Genomic DNA, 20,865 nt, shown 5'->3' with positions numbered 1-20,865 from the left:
TTACATGGGTGTGTGGAGGTGGGAGTCAGAGATGGTGGCCAGGATAATGAGCAGGTTCATAAGTAAAGTGATCTGGAACATGGGAGAAAATGTGCAAATATAAGGTGCTGCAGTTCTGGTTTCTCTGATAATTGCAGAAGAAGGAATTGTGAAATTCGTGTAACATTTCCTGGTCTCATGTGGCCCTCATCAACTTGTGGATTTCTGTCTCTTTGTAATAGCCATTCTTCCTGTGGAAGGTGTACCTCTTGCAATTTTGGTTTCTGTTTCTTTGAAGATTAATGATGTTAAGCCACTTTTCTTGTGTCTGTTGGTCATTTGTATGTCTTCCTTGGGAGAAAATGTCTATTGAGGGTCCTCTACCCATTTTTAATATGGTTATGTGTTCATTTATTTAATGGAGTTGTCTTAGTCTGATATATAGTTTTTCTGTTTCTGCCTATCAACCTGATCTTTTGGGTAATTTTGCCTTCTCATTTCAAGTAGAAGAGAACACTTCAACTTTGCTTATAAGACAGTTCTGGGTGCTGACCTCCCTCAGCTTTTCTTTATCTGGGAGAGCTTTTATTTCTTCTTCATATGGAAAGGATACCTTTGCTGGATGGAGGATTCTTGGCTAGCAGTTTTTATATCACGATAGTTTGAGAATGATATTCCATTCTCTCTTGGCCTGTGGAGTCTCTGCTAAGAACTTTGTTGATAATCCAATGTGGGTATCTTTGCAGGGTGCTCACTTTTTTTCCTGGATACCTTTAATATTCTTTCTTTTTAATAACTTTTTTTAAAATGTAATTGTTTTACAGTGTCATATTAGTTCCAGGTGTACAGCAAAATTATATACATATATATATATAGATAGATTCTTTTTTAGATTCTTTTTCCACTATATATTATTACAAGATATTGAGTTTATTTCCCTGTCTTTAATTCCCTAGGCCCTTGTTGACTGCATATTTTAAATATACATACTAGTATATAAAAACAGCATTCTTTCACTGACTTTTGAAAAAAAAATTATTTATTTATTTGATTTCTTTCTTTTTTTTTTTTTTCCATTTACTTTTATTAGTTGGAGGCTAGTTACTTTACAGTATTGTAGTGGTTTTTGCTGACCGACCGGAGTCCGCCTTGCTCTGCCGGGGCTTTCTCTGGTTGCGGAGGGGCGGGCGCTACTCTTCACTGCGGTAGGAGGACTTCTCACCGCGCTGACCTCTCTGGCTGCAGAGCGCGGGCTCCGTACTGCAGGCTCAGCAGTCGCGGTGCCCCAGCTTCGAGACTCTCGGGCGTGTGGAATCTTTCCCGAACAGGGATCAACCCAACGCCTGTTCCTGCCTTGGCAGGCAGATTCTTACCTACTGACCCACAAGCTAAGTCTTTTCTTTCATTGACTTTTGACAGTTTTAATATGTGTGTGTTGGAGAAGGTCTTTTGCACTGAAACATTCATGTGTCTTATTATAATACCTCTGTGGAAGTGTGCATTCGGTTCCTTCCTCAGACTTGGGAAATTCTCAGCTATTGTTTCTATGCATAATCTCTCTGATCCTTTCTCCCTCTCTTCTGCATTTGAGACACCCAGTATCCTTCTTACCCTTCCGGTAGAGTCAGAATTTTCGCAGAGAATATCTTCATTAAAAAAAAAAAAAAAAATCTCAGTTCTGTCCTCACATCTACCTGAATCATTCTACCTTTGAACTCAGTCTCTCTACTCCATATGGTCTCCACTTCCAGTGCTTTGCAACTCATCCTTCATCTCAGTTACTGAGTTCTTCAGCACCAGAATTTCTGTTTACTTATGTTTAAGGGGTTTCATCATTCTGGAAACTGTTCCTTATGGTCATTATTTTTATTCCTCAGCTAACTGAAATGTCTTTGTGAGTTTTCTTGTAGCTTGTTGAGCTTCTTCATGACACTATTTGAATTCTCCTCTTGCTAGATCACAATCTTTCCTGACTTTAAATTAGTTCATGGAAAACTGCCGTGTTCTTTTTGTGATTCCATGTTGCTGTGGTTTTTCATGGTGCTCAGAGGGTTGTTCCTCTGTCCATGCATTTGAAGGAGCAAACAGTTTTCTTATGTAGGCAAAGCCTTGTACTCTTTGATTCTAACAATTCAATTAGATTACTAACAGAGGTCCTTCTACGTTTTTCAATTAAGTGATTTTGTGGCACAATTTTTGGTTTCTTTCACATGAGCTGCTTCTGGCTATATTTGAGGAACTGCATGTTTTGCATTTCATGGCCTCTTCCAGAGGCGTTGTCATTGTCCTTGCCATCAGTGTTTGTGCCTCCAGCATCACTGGTGACCTGGTGCTGTCAGTGTCCCTGATGTGTTGGCATCTTTGCTGGGGGTACCAGACTGGTTGGTGCTATTGCCACATCCAGGGTGACCTTGTTTGAGGGCCCCCCCACCACTGGTGCCAGGTTCCCTGTGGCCGCAGGTGCCGCTGCATCCAGGAGGCCAAGGTTACAGGCACCATCTCCAGGGGTACTACCAGGAGTTCTGGGGCTATGGGCTCAGTTGCCTCAGCCATGGGGCTGGGATCAGCATCACTGCCTCTGCTGTTCCCCTGGATCCACCGCCTCTATGTGAAAACGCACTCACCTTCACATGTACAACTTTGTGTATGTCTGGTGTCCCAATGTGTTGGGTAGAAAAAAATTTAGTTATGCATGATGTTATCTACAAGTTGGAGATTGACCGGGAGAGACAAAGGGAGTGTCTTCTGCTACCATAATACTAAAGTCACCCTGTTAAACTTTCCCCCACAAGCTATAAGATTAAAACTGGGGCTTCTGAGGGGGTTCAGTGGTTAAGAATCCACCTGCCAATGCAGGAGATGCAGGTTTGGTCCCAGGGTCAAGAAAATCCCCAGAAGCGAAAATGGCAACCCACTCCAGTATTCTTACCTGGAGAATCCCATGGACAGAGGAGCCTGGTGAGCTACAGTTCATGAGGTCACAAAGATCAGACACCACTGAGGACACATGCATAAGCATTAATTAAAATACACAAATATATGGAGTAGACTATCATATATTAGTGAGGAAAGAGTTACTACATGGCTCCATACAACCTCATGGATGAGCTTTAGAGTCCAACATATAGAATTACAGAGAAACATAGACTCATGAGAAACACCGCAGAGATCAGAACAACTCCTTAATATTAAATCTCATTTGATAATAAAGACATCGTTTAGAACACTTACTGTTAGGATGAATGGTTATGCAGCACCAAGTAACAGAATAAAAAACAAAATGGTATAGAACTAACAAATTACTGGAGATCAACTCCAAAATGGTATAGAACTAACAAATTATTGGAGATAAACTCCAATAATCACATTCTATGCATTTATTATGATATTTAAAGATAGTATTCACTACTCTGATTTTTAATTGTATGACAGATAATTATATAAAAAAGTTATTCCATTGCAGTTTCCTCCCAGGTAAGCAGGACATTGGCAAACATGTTTGTTCAAATTGTGACCTGAACCACATGACTGGATAGGCAGACAAGCTCTCTAGTGAGTCATCTTTCATCATGAGGTATATAGGCACACTATGCACATAGAAAGATTTGACCGTTAAATAATGCAGAGCTTGGAGCAATGGCACCTTGTGGAATTGAAAGTTTGCCTGTAACATTGCAATCAACTCTCCTTATTCATAGCTCCGCATCCTCTGATTCAGTCCACCCTTTTATAAAATTATATAAATTGCCTTCGATCTGACTTGTATACTTTTTTACATGAGTAATATATCTCATTACAATTTTTTCCAGAAAGCAAGGCAAAAATTACTCAGGATGACTTTTGTCATTTAAGAAAGTATTATTCCTCATGACACTCCATAAAAAATAAAACATTTCCTATCCAAAATTTGGAAAATTTTGCAGTAGAAAAAAGCAGAACTTTAAAACAATACCTAAATGAGAGAATGAAAAGAAAGTTTAATAAAGTGAGTAACTGAGATTGTATAAAAAGTTGAATTTTTATAAAAATGGATATCCAAGGAAATAAGTAGGAGTGAATTTTATTCCACACTGAGAAGACTGTCACAATTACTGATTCTCAGACTTTGAGCAGTGCAATCAAGGGCACTTCATCTGCCCCAGGACAGTTGGCCTTCTTATACCTACTATCCCACAGACTCTCTTCAGAGCCCTCTTTCTGTCTTTGTTCCTCAGGCTGTAGATGAATGGGTTCAGCATGGGTGTGACCACAGTGTACATCACGGAGGCTGTTGCACTTGAGTGTGAGCTGTGTGTAGCAGCAGAGCTAAGGTACACTCCTAGGCTTGTACAATAGAATAATAAGACAACTGAGAGATGAGATGCACAAGTGGAAAATGCTTTAAATTTTCGCTGAGTTGATGAGATTCTTCGTATGGAAGAGACTATCTTAGAGTAAGAGTAAATGATACCAGCAAATGGCCCACCAGCTAGAAGCACTGATGCCAAATACATCACCATGTCATTCAGAAAGGTGTCAGAACAGGCAAGTTGGACTATCTGATTGAGTTCACAAAAAAAGTGGGGAATTTCCACCTCTGTACAGAAGGTCAGTCGCAAAACCATTAAACTTTGTAACAAAGAATTCATAGCACTCATCATCCAGGACACCAGCACCAGCAGCGCACAGAGCCGGGGGTGCATGATGACCATGTAGTGCAGGGGGTGGCAGATAGCCACAAAGCGGTCATAGGCCATCACTGTCAGGAGGAAGTCATCTAATCCTGCAAAGAATATGTAAAAATACACCTGGATGGTACAGCCTTCATAGGTTATGACTTTGCTCTGGGTCTGGATATTCTTAAGCATCTTTGGGATGGTGGTGGAGGTGAAGCAGATGTCTACAAAGGACAGGTTGGAGAGGAAGAAGTACATGGGGGTGTGAAGGTGGGAGTCAGAGATGGTGGCCAGGATAATGAGCAGATTTCCAAACACAGCAATCAGGTACATGGAGAGGAAAAGCCCAAAGATGAGGGGCTGCAATTCTGGATCCGCTGAGAATCCCAGAAGAAAAAATTCAGAAAATTGTGTATTGTTACCTGATTCCATGTGGTGGAGGTGACTACCAGGAGAAATAAAAATAGCATGAGTGATTTTCACACAAATTGGCATAACTCACATAGTGCAATTTCTATTTTGCTCTCAGTAAATTAAGTTTAATATTTTGTATTTAGAAAAGTTCTATTTCATCTCTATGGGGCATTTTTGGCCCATTCTCAGCATATTCCCAGAGAAATCATGCATTCTACAGTTGTAATAAGAAATATTTTCATACATTTCAACAATATATATTGACTGTCAACAATGTTCAAAACACATGTTGTTTAGTCCCTAAGCCGGATCTGGCACTTTTGAGAACCCCCGGGACTGTATGTAGCCTGCCAGGCTGCTCTGTCCATGGGATTTCCCAGGCAAGAATACTGGAATGGGGTGCCATTTTCTTCTCCAGGTGATCTTCTCAACCCAGGGATTGAATCCGCCTCTTTTGCATTGCCAGGCAGATTCTCTATCACTGACCACCTGGCAAGTTCCTCCAAACAGATACAGGTAACAAATATATGGTGTTGAAAAATGGAAGTTTTCACAATCCAGTGATGGTGAAAGATGATGTGCAAGTAAAATATAATTTAATATGTCAAGTAATAACAGCTGTGATGAAAAAAACACAACTAGATATAAAAGAGAGTAGTAGGAGTTATTTTCATGTACTGAGTGTTCAAGTAAGGCTAGCAAACAAGGTGACAATTGAACAGATAACTCAAGCAAGGGAAAGAAGGATCTAGTATGATATCAAGAGAAATATGTGCCTGGCAAGGGAATGGCCACTACAAAGGACCTAAGGAAAATGCTTGTTCCTTGAACTTTGTGAATTTAGTTTCAAAAGCATGCTGTGAATTAAAACTTCTCCTGTCCTTAGTACCTTCTGCTGACTGAGGTCTGGGCTCTGTGATGAGGCACCTTAACATATGAGTCCAAGCACCTCTGCTTGAAGAACTGCCTTCAAGGAACAAGCACACACGTGCACACACACACACATTCACACCGTGTCATCCTGGACTATGTTGCTACTACACATTTCTCACCCACAAACATACTCCTCACACCATATACCATTATAACTCAAGCTGATCATGCCAGATAATCTTTCTCCTACAGAATGTGTAAATGCTACCCAGAAATTCCAGTTCATAGACTGCCCATGGACCAACAAACCTGGGATGCATTTTTATGATCACTTTCAGCTTTATATTTAAAGAAACAAAAAAGTATGTGTGTGTGTGAAAGAGAGATGGAGGGAGAGAGAAGACAGGGAAATGAAATAGACATTGGAGGGTAAAAGATTTAATAAGCTCTGATGAGAAGACAATAGCAACCCACTGCAGTATTCTTGCCTGGGAAATCTCATGGACAGAGGAGACTGGTAGGCTGCAGTCCATGGGGTTTCGAAGAGTTGGACACCACTGAGCGACTTGACTTTCACTTTCCACTTTGACGCATTGGAGAAGGAAAAGGCAACCCACACCTGTGTTCTTGCCTTGAGAATACCATGGACAGAGGTGCCTGGTAGGCTGCCGTCTATGGGGTCGCACAGTCGGGCACGACTCAAGCAACTTAGCAGCAGCAGCAATGAGGTCTTACAAATAGCTGTGAAAAGAGGAGAAGTGAAAAGCAAAGGAGAAAAGGAAAGATATTCCCATTTGAATGCAGACTTCCAAAGAATAGCAAGGAGAGATAAGAAAGCCTTCCTCAGCGACCAATACAAAGAAATAGAAGAAAACAACAGAATGGGAAAGATTGAAGACCTCTTCAAGAAAATTAGAGATACCATGGGAACATTTCATGCAAAGATGCGCTTTATAAAGGACAGAAATGGTATGGACCTAACAGAAGCTGAAGATATTAAGAGGTGGCAAGAATACACAGAAGAACTGTACAAAAAAGATCTTCATGACCCAGATAATCACGATGGTGTGTCAGTCACCTAGAGGCAGACATACTGGAATGTGAAGTCAAGTGGGCCTTAGAAAGCATCACTACGAACAAAGCTAGTGGAGGTGAAGGAATTCCAGTTGAACTATTTCAAATCCTGAAAGATGATCCTGTGAAAGTGCTGCACTCAGTATACCAGCAAATATGGAAAACTCAGCAGTGGCCACAGGACTGGAAAAGGTCAATTTTCATTACAGTCCCAAAGAAAGGTAATCCCAAACAATGTTCCACCTACCACACAATTGCACTCATTTCACACGCTAGTAAAGTAATGCTCAAAATTCTCCAAGCCAGGCTTCAGCAATACATGAACTGTGAAGTTCCAGATGTTCAAGCTGGTTTTAGAAAAGGCAGAGCAACCAGAGATCAAATTTCCAACATCTGCTGGATCATCAAAAAAGCAAGAGAGTTCCAGGAAAACATCAATTTCTGTTTTATTGACTATGCCAAAACCTTTGACTCTGTGGATCAAACAAACTGTGGAAAATTCTTCAAGAGATGGATATACCAGACCACCTGACCTGCCTCTTGAGAAACCTGTATGCAGGTCAGGAAGCAACAGTTAGAACTGGACATGAAACAACAGACTGGTTTCAAATAGGAAAAGGAGTACGTCAAGGCTGTATATTGTCACCCTGCTTATGTAACTTCTATGCTGATTACATCATGAGAAACGCTGGGCTGGAAGAAGCACAAGTTGGAAATAAGATTGCCTGGAGAAATATCAATAACCTCAGATATGCAGACACCACCCTTATGGCAGAAAGTGAAGAGAAACTAAACAGCCTCTTGATGAAAGTGAAAGAGGAGAGTGAAAAAGTTGGCTTAAAGATCAACATTCAGATAACCAAGATCATGGCTCTGGTCCCATCACTTCATGGCAAATAGATGGGGAAACAGTGGAAAGAGTGTCAGACTTTATTTTTTTGGGGCTCCAAAGTCACTGCAGATGGTGATTGCATCCATGAAATTAAAAGACACTTACTCCTTGGAAGGAAAGTCATGAAACCTAGATAGCATATTAAAAAGCAGAGACATTACTTTGCCAACAAAGGTCCATCTAGTCAAGGCTATGGTTTTTCCAGTGGTCGTGTATGGATGTGAGAGTTGGACTGTGAAGAAAGCTGAGCACCGAAGAATTGATGCTTTTGAACTGTGGTGTAGGAGAAGACTCTAGAGAGCCCTGTGGACTGCAAGGAGATCCAACCAGTCCATCCTAAAGGAGATCAGTCCTGGATATTCGTTGGAAGGACTGATGCTGAAGCTGAAACCCCAATGCTTTGGCCACCTGATGTGAAGAACTGACTCATTGGAAAAGCCCCTGATGCTGGGAGGGTTTGGGGGCAGGAGGACAAGGGGATGACAGAGGATGAGATGGCTCGAAGGCATCACCAACTCAATGGACATGAGTTTGAGTAAACTGTGGGAGTTGGTGATGGACAGGGAGGCCTGGCATGCTGCAATTCATGGGGTTGCAAAGAGTCAGACACGACTGAGCGACTGAGCTGAACTGATCTGAATGGTCCCTGAAACTATGTGATGTATTAAAGCTTCCTTTGTTCGGCAGCATTCTAATTCCAGGTATCTCTACTTGATGCCCAGGAAAAATGATTTTCAAAAAGAAAATACATGTTTGCCATGATAGAAACAGTTATACTTTTATAATGAAAGAAACCTGAAATATTTGACTACCCCAAAAGAAAAATGGGCAAAGTAAATAAACCAACAAAAATGAATATCCAAAGGAAGACAGCAAAAGCTAAACATGTTATTTATATAAAGCAATAGAAGACTTTTTTCCTGAATCTTTTCCATTTATTTGACGAATTTTCTACTGTTCTATAGGGAATGCGACAAGCTCTTTCCCAGTTTCCTTATGCGGGCACTGTGTGTTTGTTATTCTTGGAGTTTATGCACTATCACATTTTTAAAAATAAATTTGATGAGCATACCCCACTATTCTGGTCTTTGTTCAACATGCAAAAGGGTTTTCAAACTATACTCTGTAAACTCTACAGGTACCATGTCAATCGATCCTTTTGTCCTGAATATATTTTTTCATAGGATTCATGCCTATAGAATTTATATTATGATAGCTGTTCATTGTACTATTACTTCACCATGAAAATGCAAAATCCTAATCACAAGAGACTTCAACTGCTATGATCACTATTGTACTTTCAGGAAGATATGTGAATATATGTGAACTCATATAGAAACATGGACATACAAGGTGATGCTAGTGGTAAAGAACCTGCCTGCCAATGCAGGAGGCATAAGACAGGCAGGTTTAATTCCTGGGTCAGGAAGATCCCCTGGAGGAGGGAATGCAACCCACTCCAGTATTCTTGCCTGGAGAATCCCATAGACAGAGGAGCCTGGGGGACTACAGTCCCTATGGTGGCAGAGTCAGATACAAATGAATCCATTTAGAATGCATGCCATCAAACAGAAACTTATTTAAATATATGTGAAGTAACAAAATAAAGGGAATTGCAGGAAAAATATTGAATAAATGAGTTCCAAAGTATTTGTAGTTTTAAAAATTGAATGGAGTTTCACACACTACTCAAACAATATTAAAATAGTAATGATTTGCTGATATCCAACTGGACTAATAATTAAATTGGGAAATGTGTAAACATGAATATAATATATATATATAATATATATTGTAATAGATTTTGTTAAAGACATATAAAATTGTACTTCAATTTGGGAATATTAGATTATAGAATAAATCAGAGAGATTATCTATCCAATATAAAACCAGTCCTTTTCAGTGAATACCTAGAAAACTACACACTAAAATTCACAAGTGTGCAGAACTGTCTTAAAGCAAGAAATCCAGCATAAGATAGATGTATCTTATCTCCATAGATACATACGTAGATGAATGTATCTCCAACTCTTTGCAACCCTATGGACCACAGTCCACCTGGCTCCTCTGTTCATGGGGCTCTCCAGACATGAATACTGGAGTGGGTTGCCATGCCCTCCTCCAGGGGATTTTCCAGACCCAGGGATGCAGCTATTTCTCTTACGTCTCCTGCATTGGCAGGTGGGTCCTTTACCACTAGTGTCACCTAGGAGGCCCATAATAAGTGATTAATTAGCATTAAAAAATATACAGGAAAACAATCACTGCCATGTTTTTAAAACAAATATTTTCAACGAAGACTATTACAGTGACAGCTCAATTATTTCAATAAATATGTGAAAAGCAATGGAGAAAACGCCATATGACTGACTGACCACATAAATTTTATAAATTACCAAACATTGTCACAAATACAACCATATATACATAAAATAGCTAAATGCCAAGCATTTTGTGGAAAGAAAATAAAGCCTCTAATTCATCTTGAATAATGTGAGCAAAGACAGGGATAAAAATACTCCAACTGCAGCATATAAAGGGTTCTCACAGACAATTTTGATAAACAGAGTAAATGTGTAACAGAGATAAATATACATGTGTATGTGTGTGTTTGTGTGTGCTCAGTCATTTCCAACTCTTCTATATAAGTATGCATATAAAACTTTTCAACAAAGGTCTTTCCCAGTTGCCCAGGAGGTAAAGAATCTGCCTGCAATGCAGTAGACGCAGGAAATGTGGATTTGATCCCTGGATAGGAATGATCCCTTGGAGGAGGAAATGGGAACCTACACCAGTATTCTTGCCTGGAGAATCCAATGGACAGAGGAGATGGCAGGCTACAGTCCATGGGGTTACAAAGAGTCAGACAAGACTGAAGATTACAGCAAATAGAAGGTGCTATCTGTCAATAATTTTTCAAAATTTATTTAGTTTTAGTTGGAGGATGATTACTTTACAATATTATATTGGTTTCTGTCCTACATCAACGTGAATCAGCCATCACATACATATGTTTGCAGGGATATATTTTCATGAAGCCCTTGGTTCAGATCTTACTCATTAATATGGAAACAGTCAAATATGACCTATCTTAAAAAAAGAATCCTTACTTCACTATACATATGTCCGCATCTAATAACTTATTTGTCTACTCTTGTTACTTCATACTCTCAGTAGCCTATGTTCAAATTTTACTGGAAACACATTATGCCTCCCATTCTCTCTTCTACCTGAACTTCCATTTTTATCATTTAATTGACAACACTGAGCCTTACCTTACTGAGGTCAGTTTTTGCTTCTCTTTTGCATGCCTGCTCAGTCACTCACTTGTGTCCGACTCTTTGCAAACCTGTAGACTGTAGACCACCAGGCTCCTCTGTCCATGGAATTCTCCAGGCAAGAATCCTGAAGTGGGTTGCCATGCCCTCCTCCAGGGGATCTTCCTAGCCCAGGGATCGAATCCGTGTGTCTTATGTCTCCTGCATTGCCAAGCAGGTTCTTTACCACTAGTGCCATCTGGGAAGCCCTTGCTTCTCTTTTAGTCCTAAGTAAATACATTTATTTATGAATTAGGGTTTCCTGAGTGGTGCTAGTGATAAAGATTCCACTGCCAATGCAGGAGATGTAAGACACTCAGGTTCAATCTCTGGGTTGGAAAGATCCCCTGAAGGGGGAAACGGCAACTCACTCCAGTATTCTTGCCTGAAAAATTCCATGGACAGAGGAGCCTAGCAGGCTACAGCCCATGGGGTTGCAGAGTCGAACATGACTGAGTGAACAAGCATGCACACACAATAATCAGGGTAGCAAACTTCCTCACTAATCTCTGGTGTCTGAGATGAGCCGGACTCAATCACAGGTGACCTCAGATAAATGTTCAAGGTTTGCCTGGCATTCCTCTCCCACAGTGTCTACTGGGCTCTCAGACTTACCTCGATGGGAACTGAAAGAAAGGTCTTTGTGTGGAAGTTCAAATTCCTCCTGGAGGGTTGATAATAGAGACTGAAGCTCTGTCCCCACAAGACAGCTGGAGGGAGTAAAGGACTGGTTTCCAAGCCAAACTCAGATTTTCAAAGGAAACATGTTCTGTGGCATCCAAGATTTCTCAGGCTGAGGGGACAGCAGCAGAGGAGATTTCATAGCTCACCTGGCTTGTCATTTGGCATCTTTCTGCTGTAACATCCATATTCTGTACCTGATTTCCCTGGGGACAGGGTTCTGGACGGAAAGGAAAATTTTCCAGTTCATTCTTTGTTCCTAAGAGGCCAGGTTACAAGACAGGTGAATTCTGTTTTTATTCCTCCTTCTCCTTAATTCTCCTGTGTTTAGAGGTCTAAACCATGCCAGCAATGTATCCCAGTCTGAGCTAAAGTTTCCCCAAAGTCTAAGGTAAAGAATTCTCACTTAATTTAGTCCCTCAGATCTTTCAAGTTTTAACTAGTGGTGAACACATAACTCCTGAGAGTTCTAAAAAATATTTTATGATTATGACAACTTTGTCCTTTCACATAAAACCTTGGGCACTACACTCGTTGGCTTCCTGACATTTTTGCCAACTCAATTAGGATTTTTATGCTTATATCAGAAGTTAAGAGCTGTCCTTTAGTACTTCATTGTGTTTTTAATTATGTGACAAATTTAGATATTTTTGTACACTATAAACTAACAACACAGCATACGGACTGTCTGCATTAACTTTTATAGAATTTCATGTTGTGATACAGTCTTCTTATATATTATGACTTCGTTCTGCACTAGAGAAATGAGACACAGAGGGGTTTAATGTTCTGCTCCAATGTATGACCAAGAAAGAGATGGAGTCTGGATTGGCTGTCTTTATTGTCAGAATGCTTTTAGTTCATAAATTCTATGACAGTGATTTGCAATCAGAAATGACGTTGCAGCAGGTGATATTTTTCAGGGTCTAAAGCGATCCTGTAATTCGTAGAGTGTATCCCATACTTATAATTATACCACCTCAAATACCATCAGTGAAAAGATATAAAATGTATTCTAGTCCAGCACTTTTCTAAATTGACCGTTCTTTAAAAGAACTATAAGAAGTTCTATACCAAGAACTATAGTTCAAATGAAAACTATGATTCAGCAGGTCTGATTCAAGATACCAGGGACTCTGCATTTCTAACAAGATCCTACATGTTCTTAACACTGCATATCCTTGTCTAAGTAGCAAGAAAATGTTTCTGTTATTAAACTCTGCAAATTTAGATATTTTTATACACCTAGTGGCTCAGACAGTAAAGAATCTGCCTTCTGTGAGACCTGGGTTTGATCCCTCAGTTGGGAAGATCCCCTGGAAGAGGACATGGCAACCCACTCCAGTATTCTTGCCTGGAGAATCCCCATGGACACAGGAGCCTGACAGACGACAGTCCATGGGGTCACAAAGAGTCAGACATGACTGAGCGACTTAGCACAGCACAGTACAAACACTACAACCTATCTTAGCACATTATGGGGACCGTCTGCTTTAATTTTTATACTAGCTCCTTCTGTGATGTAATCTCCTTATGTTCTTCATGCTCCAGTATAGACATGAGACACAGGGGGTTTAATGTCCTGTTCAAAAGTATAAACCAAGAAAGACTTGATTGGGAGTCTCGATTATCAGAACACTTTTAGTTCACAAGTTCTGTGGCAGTGATTCTCAATCAGAGATGACTTTGCAGCTGGTCATGTGTTTCAGTGTCTAAAGGAATCCTACACATGTAATGCATAGGACAGCATCCAATACAAGCATTTATACTGCCTCAAATACCATCAGTGAAAAGGAATAAAACTTACTCTAGTCTAGCACTTTCCTAAGTTGACGATTCTTAAAAATTACCAAGGACTATAATTCACATGCAAATTATGACCCAGCAGGTCTGATTCAAGGTACCAGGGACTCTACATTTCTGACAATGTCCTACATGTTCTTGATGCTGCCGGTCTTTGTCTGGTAGCACTGATTCTGTCAGAATCAGACATAAACAGTTTTAGGTCTTTATCAAGAATCTTCCATGTATATAATTTTGAACATTTCACTCACTTTGTAAGCAGTGGTAAATTTTGTTTGATTTTTTTAGTGGGAGAAGTCAAGGGTGGGGTGGTTTGAGAGAATAGCATTGAAATATGTACGTTACCATATGTAAAACAGATGACCAGTGCAATATCAATTCATGAAGGTGGGCACCTAAAGCCAGGGCACTGGGACAACCCAGAGGGTTAGAGCAGGAGGGAGGTGGGAGCGGGTTCAGGATGGGGGGGGGAACACGTGTATACCTATGGCCAATTCATGTTGATATATGTTGAAAAACCATCAAAAATGTCGTTATGGTAGTTATCCTCCAGTTAAAGTAATCTTTTTAGAAAGAACTTTTGAGTGACATCAAACGATATATATCTGAGGAAAGACACTTTAGTACTTTAGTGCAGAATAAGATACTCAAAAGATAACCACACCCCATTCTAAGACCTTTTGAAGATCCTATCTAGGTAGCAAGGGAGACACTTGAGTGGGTAGCCTGTCCCTTCTCCAGGGGATCTTCCCAATCCAGGAATTGAACCAGGGTCTCCTGAATACCAGGCATATTCTTTACCAGCTGAGCTACCAGGGAAGCCTGAGATTATATTAGCAAATGAAATAAAGTAAATAATCATTGATCTTGATATCAGATTAACGTGAGTATTCAGCTTTGAATAATGTGATCACAGGGATCCTCTAAATACAGAAGAAAAAGGAAGAAGAATTAGAGTCAGATAGTTATTTTTAAATGCTCTGCACCTGGATTTGAAGATGGAGGAAAGACTGTGAGCCAAGGAATGCTGGTGGCCACTAGATGTAAAACAGCAAAGGAAACGCATTGTCCTCTGCAGTGTTCAGGAGGATCACAATCCTGCAGACATCATAATTTTAGCTCAGTGAGACTTCAGACCTCTCAAGAGTTTTAAGATACACATATGTTTTAAGCCATTAGTGTGGTAATTTGTTACAAGAGCATGCATGCATGCAAAGTCACTTCAGTGATGTCTGACTCTTTGTGACCCCATGGCCTGTAGCCCTCCAGTCTCCTCTTTCCATGATGATTCTCGAGGCAAGAATACTGGAGTGAGTTGCCATGCCCTCCTCCAAGGAGTCTTCCCAAACCAGACATGGAACCTGTGTCTCTTGCGGGGGAAATAGGAATCTATTACATATATGTGTCCAATCAGATATTGTTCTTGGAGCTGAGTTTAAACCTTTCAATGAAATCAGTGAGCTTCTCTTATCTAAAGGTATTTTATCATGAAATCCTACCTTAAACAGGAGACAACTGAGTCCTTTTTGAGGTATTCTGACTCATTAGCTGCTAGAGAGAATTTCTCATTGTTCTAACTGTGAGGTCTTTGAGGATTTAAGATGAGAAACGTAAATGATTATTATTATGGGCACACATTCTGCTTAAAAGTTTTCTGTCAAAATTTCTAATTTCTTTCTATTTTCTGTTATTTCAAGCACCTGTCCTTTTCACTTCCACCTGTCTAACTTCCTCTCAAGTTTTCTTTCAACTTGGGATGGATTACAAATGAGACTGTAGGCATGTGCATACAAGTGTGAGTGTATTTATTTCAGAGAAGGGTGTGTACAGATGCAGGCACATATATACATACGTATACATCTAACCTTGAACTTAGGTTGGAAAAGCCAACAACTTTTCTAACAGAAACAACTTTTCTAAAAGAAAGGACTCAGCAAGGTATTTCTCTACATTTCATTTATTCTTCACAGGATCCATGTGAAGTTCGGATTTGTCATCTCAGCTTTTCTTCTTAAGTAAGTAAAGCTGAGATTTGGGTCAATTACATTATTAACAATAACATTTCAAAGAAATTAAAACTTGTTGCACATTTTTGAACTATTAAAAAATGAACCAGGTGCTATATATACAGCTAATTTTTGAAATTTAGCAAATAATATACTTTAAAAACTGGCAGTTTATTGTACGTAATTACTCTTCAAGGAATTAGAATTTAAAACTTCTGGTTTTGCAAGGTTCAGGGTAACAAGGAAAGGCCATGTAGTTGAGTCACACATAAAATTGGGAGATATCTCTTTAAAAGAGGGAGAAAGAAAAATGTTGTATATGGATATGAGTATAGTGATACTAATATGAAGAAATTACCATTTGATACCATTTGACAGTGAAATTCCATTTCAGCTTTTTTTCTAGTAAGCTAAAGACTAACCTACATACGTAAAAAGAAGAAGTTGTCATAAAATGGCTCAAAACAGAAGAATACTACACCTACACACACCTCCTGGGGGGAACATTGAAACACAACATAGAGCCAGACAGCCAACAGCAGACACATGGAGAAGAGACTGTCAGCGCTCGGATCAAATCCCCATGTGTATTCCTGCTTGAGAGTAAAGACATTATGTTAAACCATTTACTTTTAGGACAACTTGTTATGCAGCAACAAACTGATAAAATAATCCAAGTGAACAGAACTGAGTGAAATTATAATAATGTATAGCTTCTCATTCTGATATTTGAATAGCATTTATAATTACTCAGTTATTCAAGTCTATTCCATATAACTGTATTAAAAAGTGATTCCATTGAGGTTTTCCTGTAGGTAACCATGCCAGGTTAAAAGGATGTGCCTGTTTGTTCAAAAATCTGTGACTCTGAATCACAGAACCAGAAGGAGTTTAAGCTCCCTAGTGAGCTGGACTTTGGAGATATACATACAAACACACACACATACACATATATATATGATATTTATATTCCTCATTCAGTATCCTTTAGTGGTTATGATAAAATTTAGAAAGGGGAAGATATTTCATTTAGAACAATGGAAGGAATCATATTTGTAGGTAACAATGTGAGTTTTCAATTAGAAGAAGAAAGATGATTCAATATAAAATATAATTATACCAAATATTCACTTTATATATGGACACTGATTTTACATACATTGGTAAGTAACTGTATGCCAGAAAAACATATTGTTCATAGTTTAAATCTGGTATAAATATGTGCTTCATTTTAGTTAAGGTTATATTCGACTCTAGACATTATTACATCAACTTTCTATTGAAATTGGTGTTTCACATAGACTAGCATTGGAGACATGCATCGATGATCAGGTTTCCTAGTGACTCTGATAACAACGGTTCAGCAGGTAAAGAATCTGTCTGCAGTGCAGGAGATGCAGGAACTGGAGGTTGGATCCCTGGGTCGAGAAGATCCCTTGGAGTAGAGAATGGTAACCCACTCCACTATTGTTGCCTGAAAAACTCCACAGGCAGAGGAGTCTGGTGGGCTACATACAGTCCATGGGGTCATAGAGTCAGACACAACTGAGCAACTGAGCGTGCACTGGTAACCTACATGCACACTGAGATAAAGAGCAAGATCCTAGAGGGGACCAAATGGAATGCCTTGCTATGAAACACACTATATGCTAACGTCTACATTTGGGGGAAGAGAAAGTATGGTAGTGATGTACAAGGAATGATGAACCAAAAGTGATAACCTGAGGTATCATACTTACATTCATGAAATTATGTCACTGGGTTTAGTCACCAAGGTAGTTTTTCTTTTCCAAAAAGGTAACAGAACTCATGATTATTCACTCAGTAAAATGAAATCAATTTGATCTGTACATAACATTTCACAAAGAAATCATTCTTAGGAGATACACCCAGTCTATGAGATACATGTTACAACCTTATTTCACTTAAGGTTGTGAATCAATTTGAGAGAGTAGAAAAATGGCAAAAGATGAAGCATAGATGACAGAACAGAAAAGCTAATGAAGTAAGTTGCTGAAGTTGCATAGACAAGTCAAAATCTAAGAAAAAGAAATAGCAGACAGTAAGCTGAAGGAGCAAGTGCTAAAAGACAACTAAAAAAATTACTTGCTTCTGAAAATGGAAATCAAGTACGTCACAAAAGGGATTGCCCTAAGAAAGCTAATAAAAAAATAAAAAAAAACAACTCCACAAGTCTGCCCCTGCTGCCATAGAGAAATGCATTAGGCCAAAGAGTGTAAATCTAAATTTGATATTGAAGGAAAACCTATTCCAGAAAACTCCAAGCAGGAGACCCCCCCCCCCCCCAACCCATGTCCCCTTCAACAAAGCCAGGGGAAAATTCCATCTCTTCCCTCAAACCCTCAACATCCGCAGTGCTGCTGTTGATATACCAGCCCTAAATGACTTTCTTCTTTACCCTCAAGCAGTCCCCTCTAGAATACCTACCGGACTTTTTGGGCCCCTGCCCCCACAAACCTTCAGTCCTTTACTTGGCTGATCTAGTTTGACTTAACAGGCAGGAAGGCCAGGGGTCTCCAAATGGAGAAAATAGGCTGTAAGTGTCAGTTTTATCTCTCTTAGCGGCAGGAGGAAACAAACTATATGTATGTATACATATAAATATATATATATATATAGATATATATATAGATATATATATATATCTATATATATATATAGATATGTTGTTTTTTTTTTTTTCCTTACAGATTTAAAAGGAGGTTTCTCTTAAAATGCTATGTTGCCATAATGACACCTGGTCTCACTTAAAATGAACCACTCTCAAACCCTGAGTTAACCAGTGCATTTTTCTTATGGAAATGTTTGTCTTAAGCTACGTTAATGTGCTGTGTGGTAATCTGCCTTTCTTCAAGATGCATGTCAATCATTTTATGGCCCGGGACTACTCAAGGTTATCTCAAAATGCATGTTGTGGGTGAGGGGCCTGGTGCTATTCTCTGAGTTTTGAGACAATTCCTTTCTCTAATTAGCAGACTGCTAGCAGTTATAAGACATCTGGCTAAAGACTAGCAGGGGGGCACTCTTTCTGCCCCCTTCTGATGTCTGTCAGAAGCTTTCTCTATCTCCTTTATACTTCAATAAAACTTTATTACAAATAAATATCAATTTGAAAATGCATTACAAACTTCTACCAATTTCCAAATAGCTTTTCTAAAATATTTTGGAGAAATTTCCTTTCTTTATCCTTCTGGTAAGCTGTGAGATTTCTTCAAAAATACTGAATTTATTATTTCTCACATTATCACATCACAGTCTATACCACAAGCTGAAATTTTTTATATGAATGGGACTAAAAATGCCAAAGCTTCACTCTGGTCTCTTAAAAGATATAAAGTATTTTATACTACATTTCATTCTGCTCAACAAAATGAATTATATGCCCTTATTCAAGTTATTTGCCTACATCCTCACCCCTTTAATATAGTCTCTAACTCTATATATTGTTTTTGTATTAAAAAATATAGAAATCTTCACAATAAACTCCTAGTTCTATTAAACCAGACAATGGCCCTGCCTATATTTCGAGGCACTTTAAACAATTTTTGCAATCTTTTTCTATTAAACATATTACAGGTATTCCTTATAATACACAGGCATAAGACATAGTCGAACGAACACATCACACAAGTTACAAATAAACTTACAAATAAAAAAGAAGGGGGAATACACAGATACACTACTTTCTTCCTTATCTAAAGCAGACTTTACTAGATTCCAACATAAGATATTTTCTAAACCTATAACTATTGTTAATACAGTTTTATTTGTTTAAAATTTTTAAATCTCTTTGGAAGATTCGACCCAAGGGGGTCCCCGGCATTCAAAATTTAGATGAAACAACAAGAACCCCAGGAGGAAGAAATTCCAATACGGGCCATGGCGGCTCTAAAGATCTCCAGGAAGCACCGCCCTCGGAGACATCAACCCTATGATCTCCCCACTTGGGGACAAATAAAAACCCTTACTAATCAAGTTAAAAATCTGGTTTCTCAACAGGAAATGCCTCAGAGTCCTGGAAACCTCCTTATCGCTATGCTCTGTTGGCCTGTGCGACCCTCACTTGAGCCAGATTAACTACTAAAAACCGCACTTCTCAGACTTGACTGGGCTTACTTACCCAACCCCCCTTTATTACAGGTCACAAAATGGATGGAGAAAAGACCCATCATATCAACCTATGACTCCACCCATATGCCCCCTCCCTGGAACCCTCACACCCTGGGGAGGAAAGAGAACTAATTAACATTTCTTTAGGCTATGAAGTCCTTCGTTTGTGTATAGGCCCACCAAAATTATTCGTAAACATTAGCTGACAAACTTGGGCTTTCGTCCTGCCTCCAAAAGGAAGACTTTCCGACCTTGCTGCCCTTTCTCTGTCTGTGAACCATGTTTATACTACTGAGACTTTAGGGAAAGCGTTAGGGAAAGAACAGAGAACATTATGCAAATGGTTTACTTATAAGAACTTTACATATACTCCTGTTCATTGAGAAAGATGTCAAGTCAAATCTGGAAAATTGATGTTTGTGGCTAATCATACCATTGTTGATTGGGGACCCCATGGTATGTGGTTGTCTAACTGCTCAGCTGATATTAACAGCATTGCATGTGACTGTGCTACTCAACATTGCTAACCCTGCGCTGGAACATTACCATGACAGAGGATTTCTTGGCTGGCTTGATGATGGAATGACACCCCCTCACCTAATCACATCGTCCTCAATAAACAAACTGGGCCTGAACAATGGGACATATGGAAGCGCTGCCAGCACTGAAGAACTTGGGACTTAGACCGGACATTTCACAGGGACCAGTCATGGTCATAGTAACTATTTCTTTTGTTATAATCAGTCATATTTTATACAGGCCTGCGTCCCACTTCATTTTGTTATAACCACAAGAAATTTACAATTTAATAAGACTTTACATTCTGTAACTTGTATTAATTGTCAATTTTGTGTTACTCCTGTTTAGTTCAATTATACTACCTACAATTGGGAACAAATCAAATTTCATTTACATGATAATGCCTCTCTGAATGTACAATTACTGCAAAATAAATCTTTAAAACTTTTTCTAAACACTGCCCTCTTCCATTAATTTGGAAACTTTAGGTGAACAAATTACCCTGGCTAGAACCGCAAGGT

The 20,865-nt window shown here is 39.2% G+C and overlaps 1 protein-coding gene across 1 annotated transcript in view; it reads right to left on the bottom strand.

The window, feature by feature from the left end:
* Positions 1 to 20,865, bottom strand: part of LOC136155953 (olfactory receptor 7A17-like) — a 61,139-nt gene continuing 40,274 nt past the window's right edge. Inside the window, exons 3-6 of the mRNA XM_065918214.1 lie at positions 4,146 to 5,056; positions 2,470 to 2,583; positions 1,118 to 1,294; positions 1 to 72 (exon numbers count right to left, since the gene is read on the bottom strand). Coding sequence (XP_065774286.1) covers positions 1 to 72; positions 1,118 to 1,294; positions 2,470 to 2,583; positions 4,146 to 5,056 — 1,274 coding nt within the window. The remainder of the gene's footprint in view (positions 73 to 1,117; positions 1,295 to 2,469; positions 2,584 to 4,145; positions 5,057 to 20,865) is intronic.

This window comes from Muntiacus reevesi, chromosome 1, assembly GCF_963930625.1.
Source record: "Muntiacus reevesi chromosome 1, mMunRee1.1, whole genome shotgun sequence".
NCBI lineage: Eukaryota > Metazoa > Chordata > Mammalia > Artiodactyla > Cervidae > Muntiacus > Muntiacus reevesi.
The sequence above is the reverse complement of the archived record's forward strand: the minus strand, read 5'-3'. Positions and strand labels throughout refer to the sequence as shown.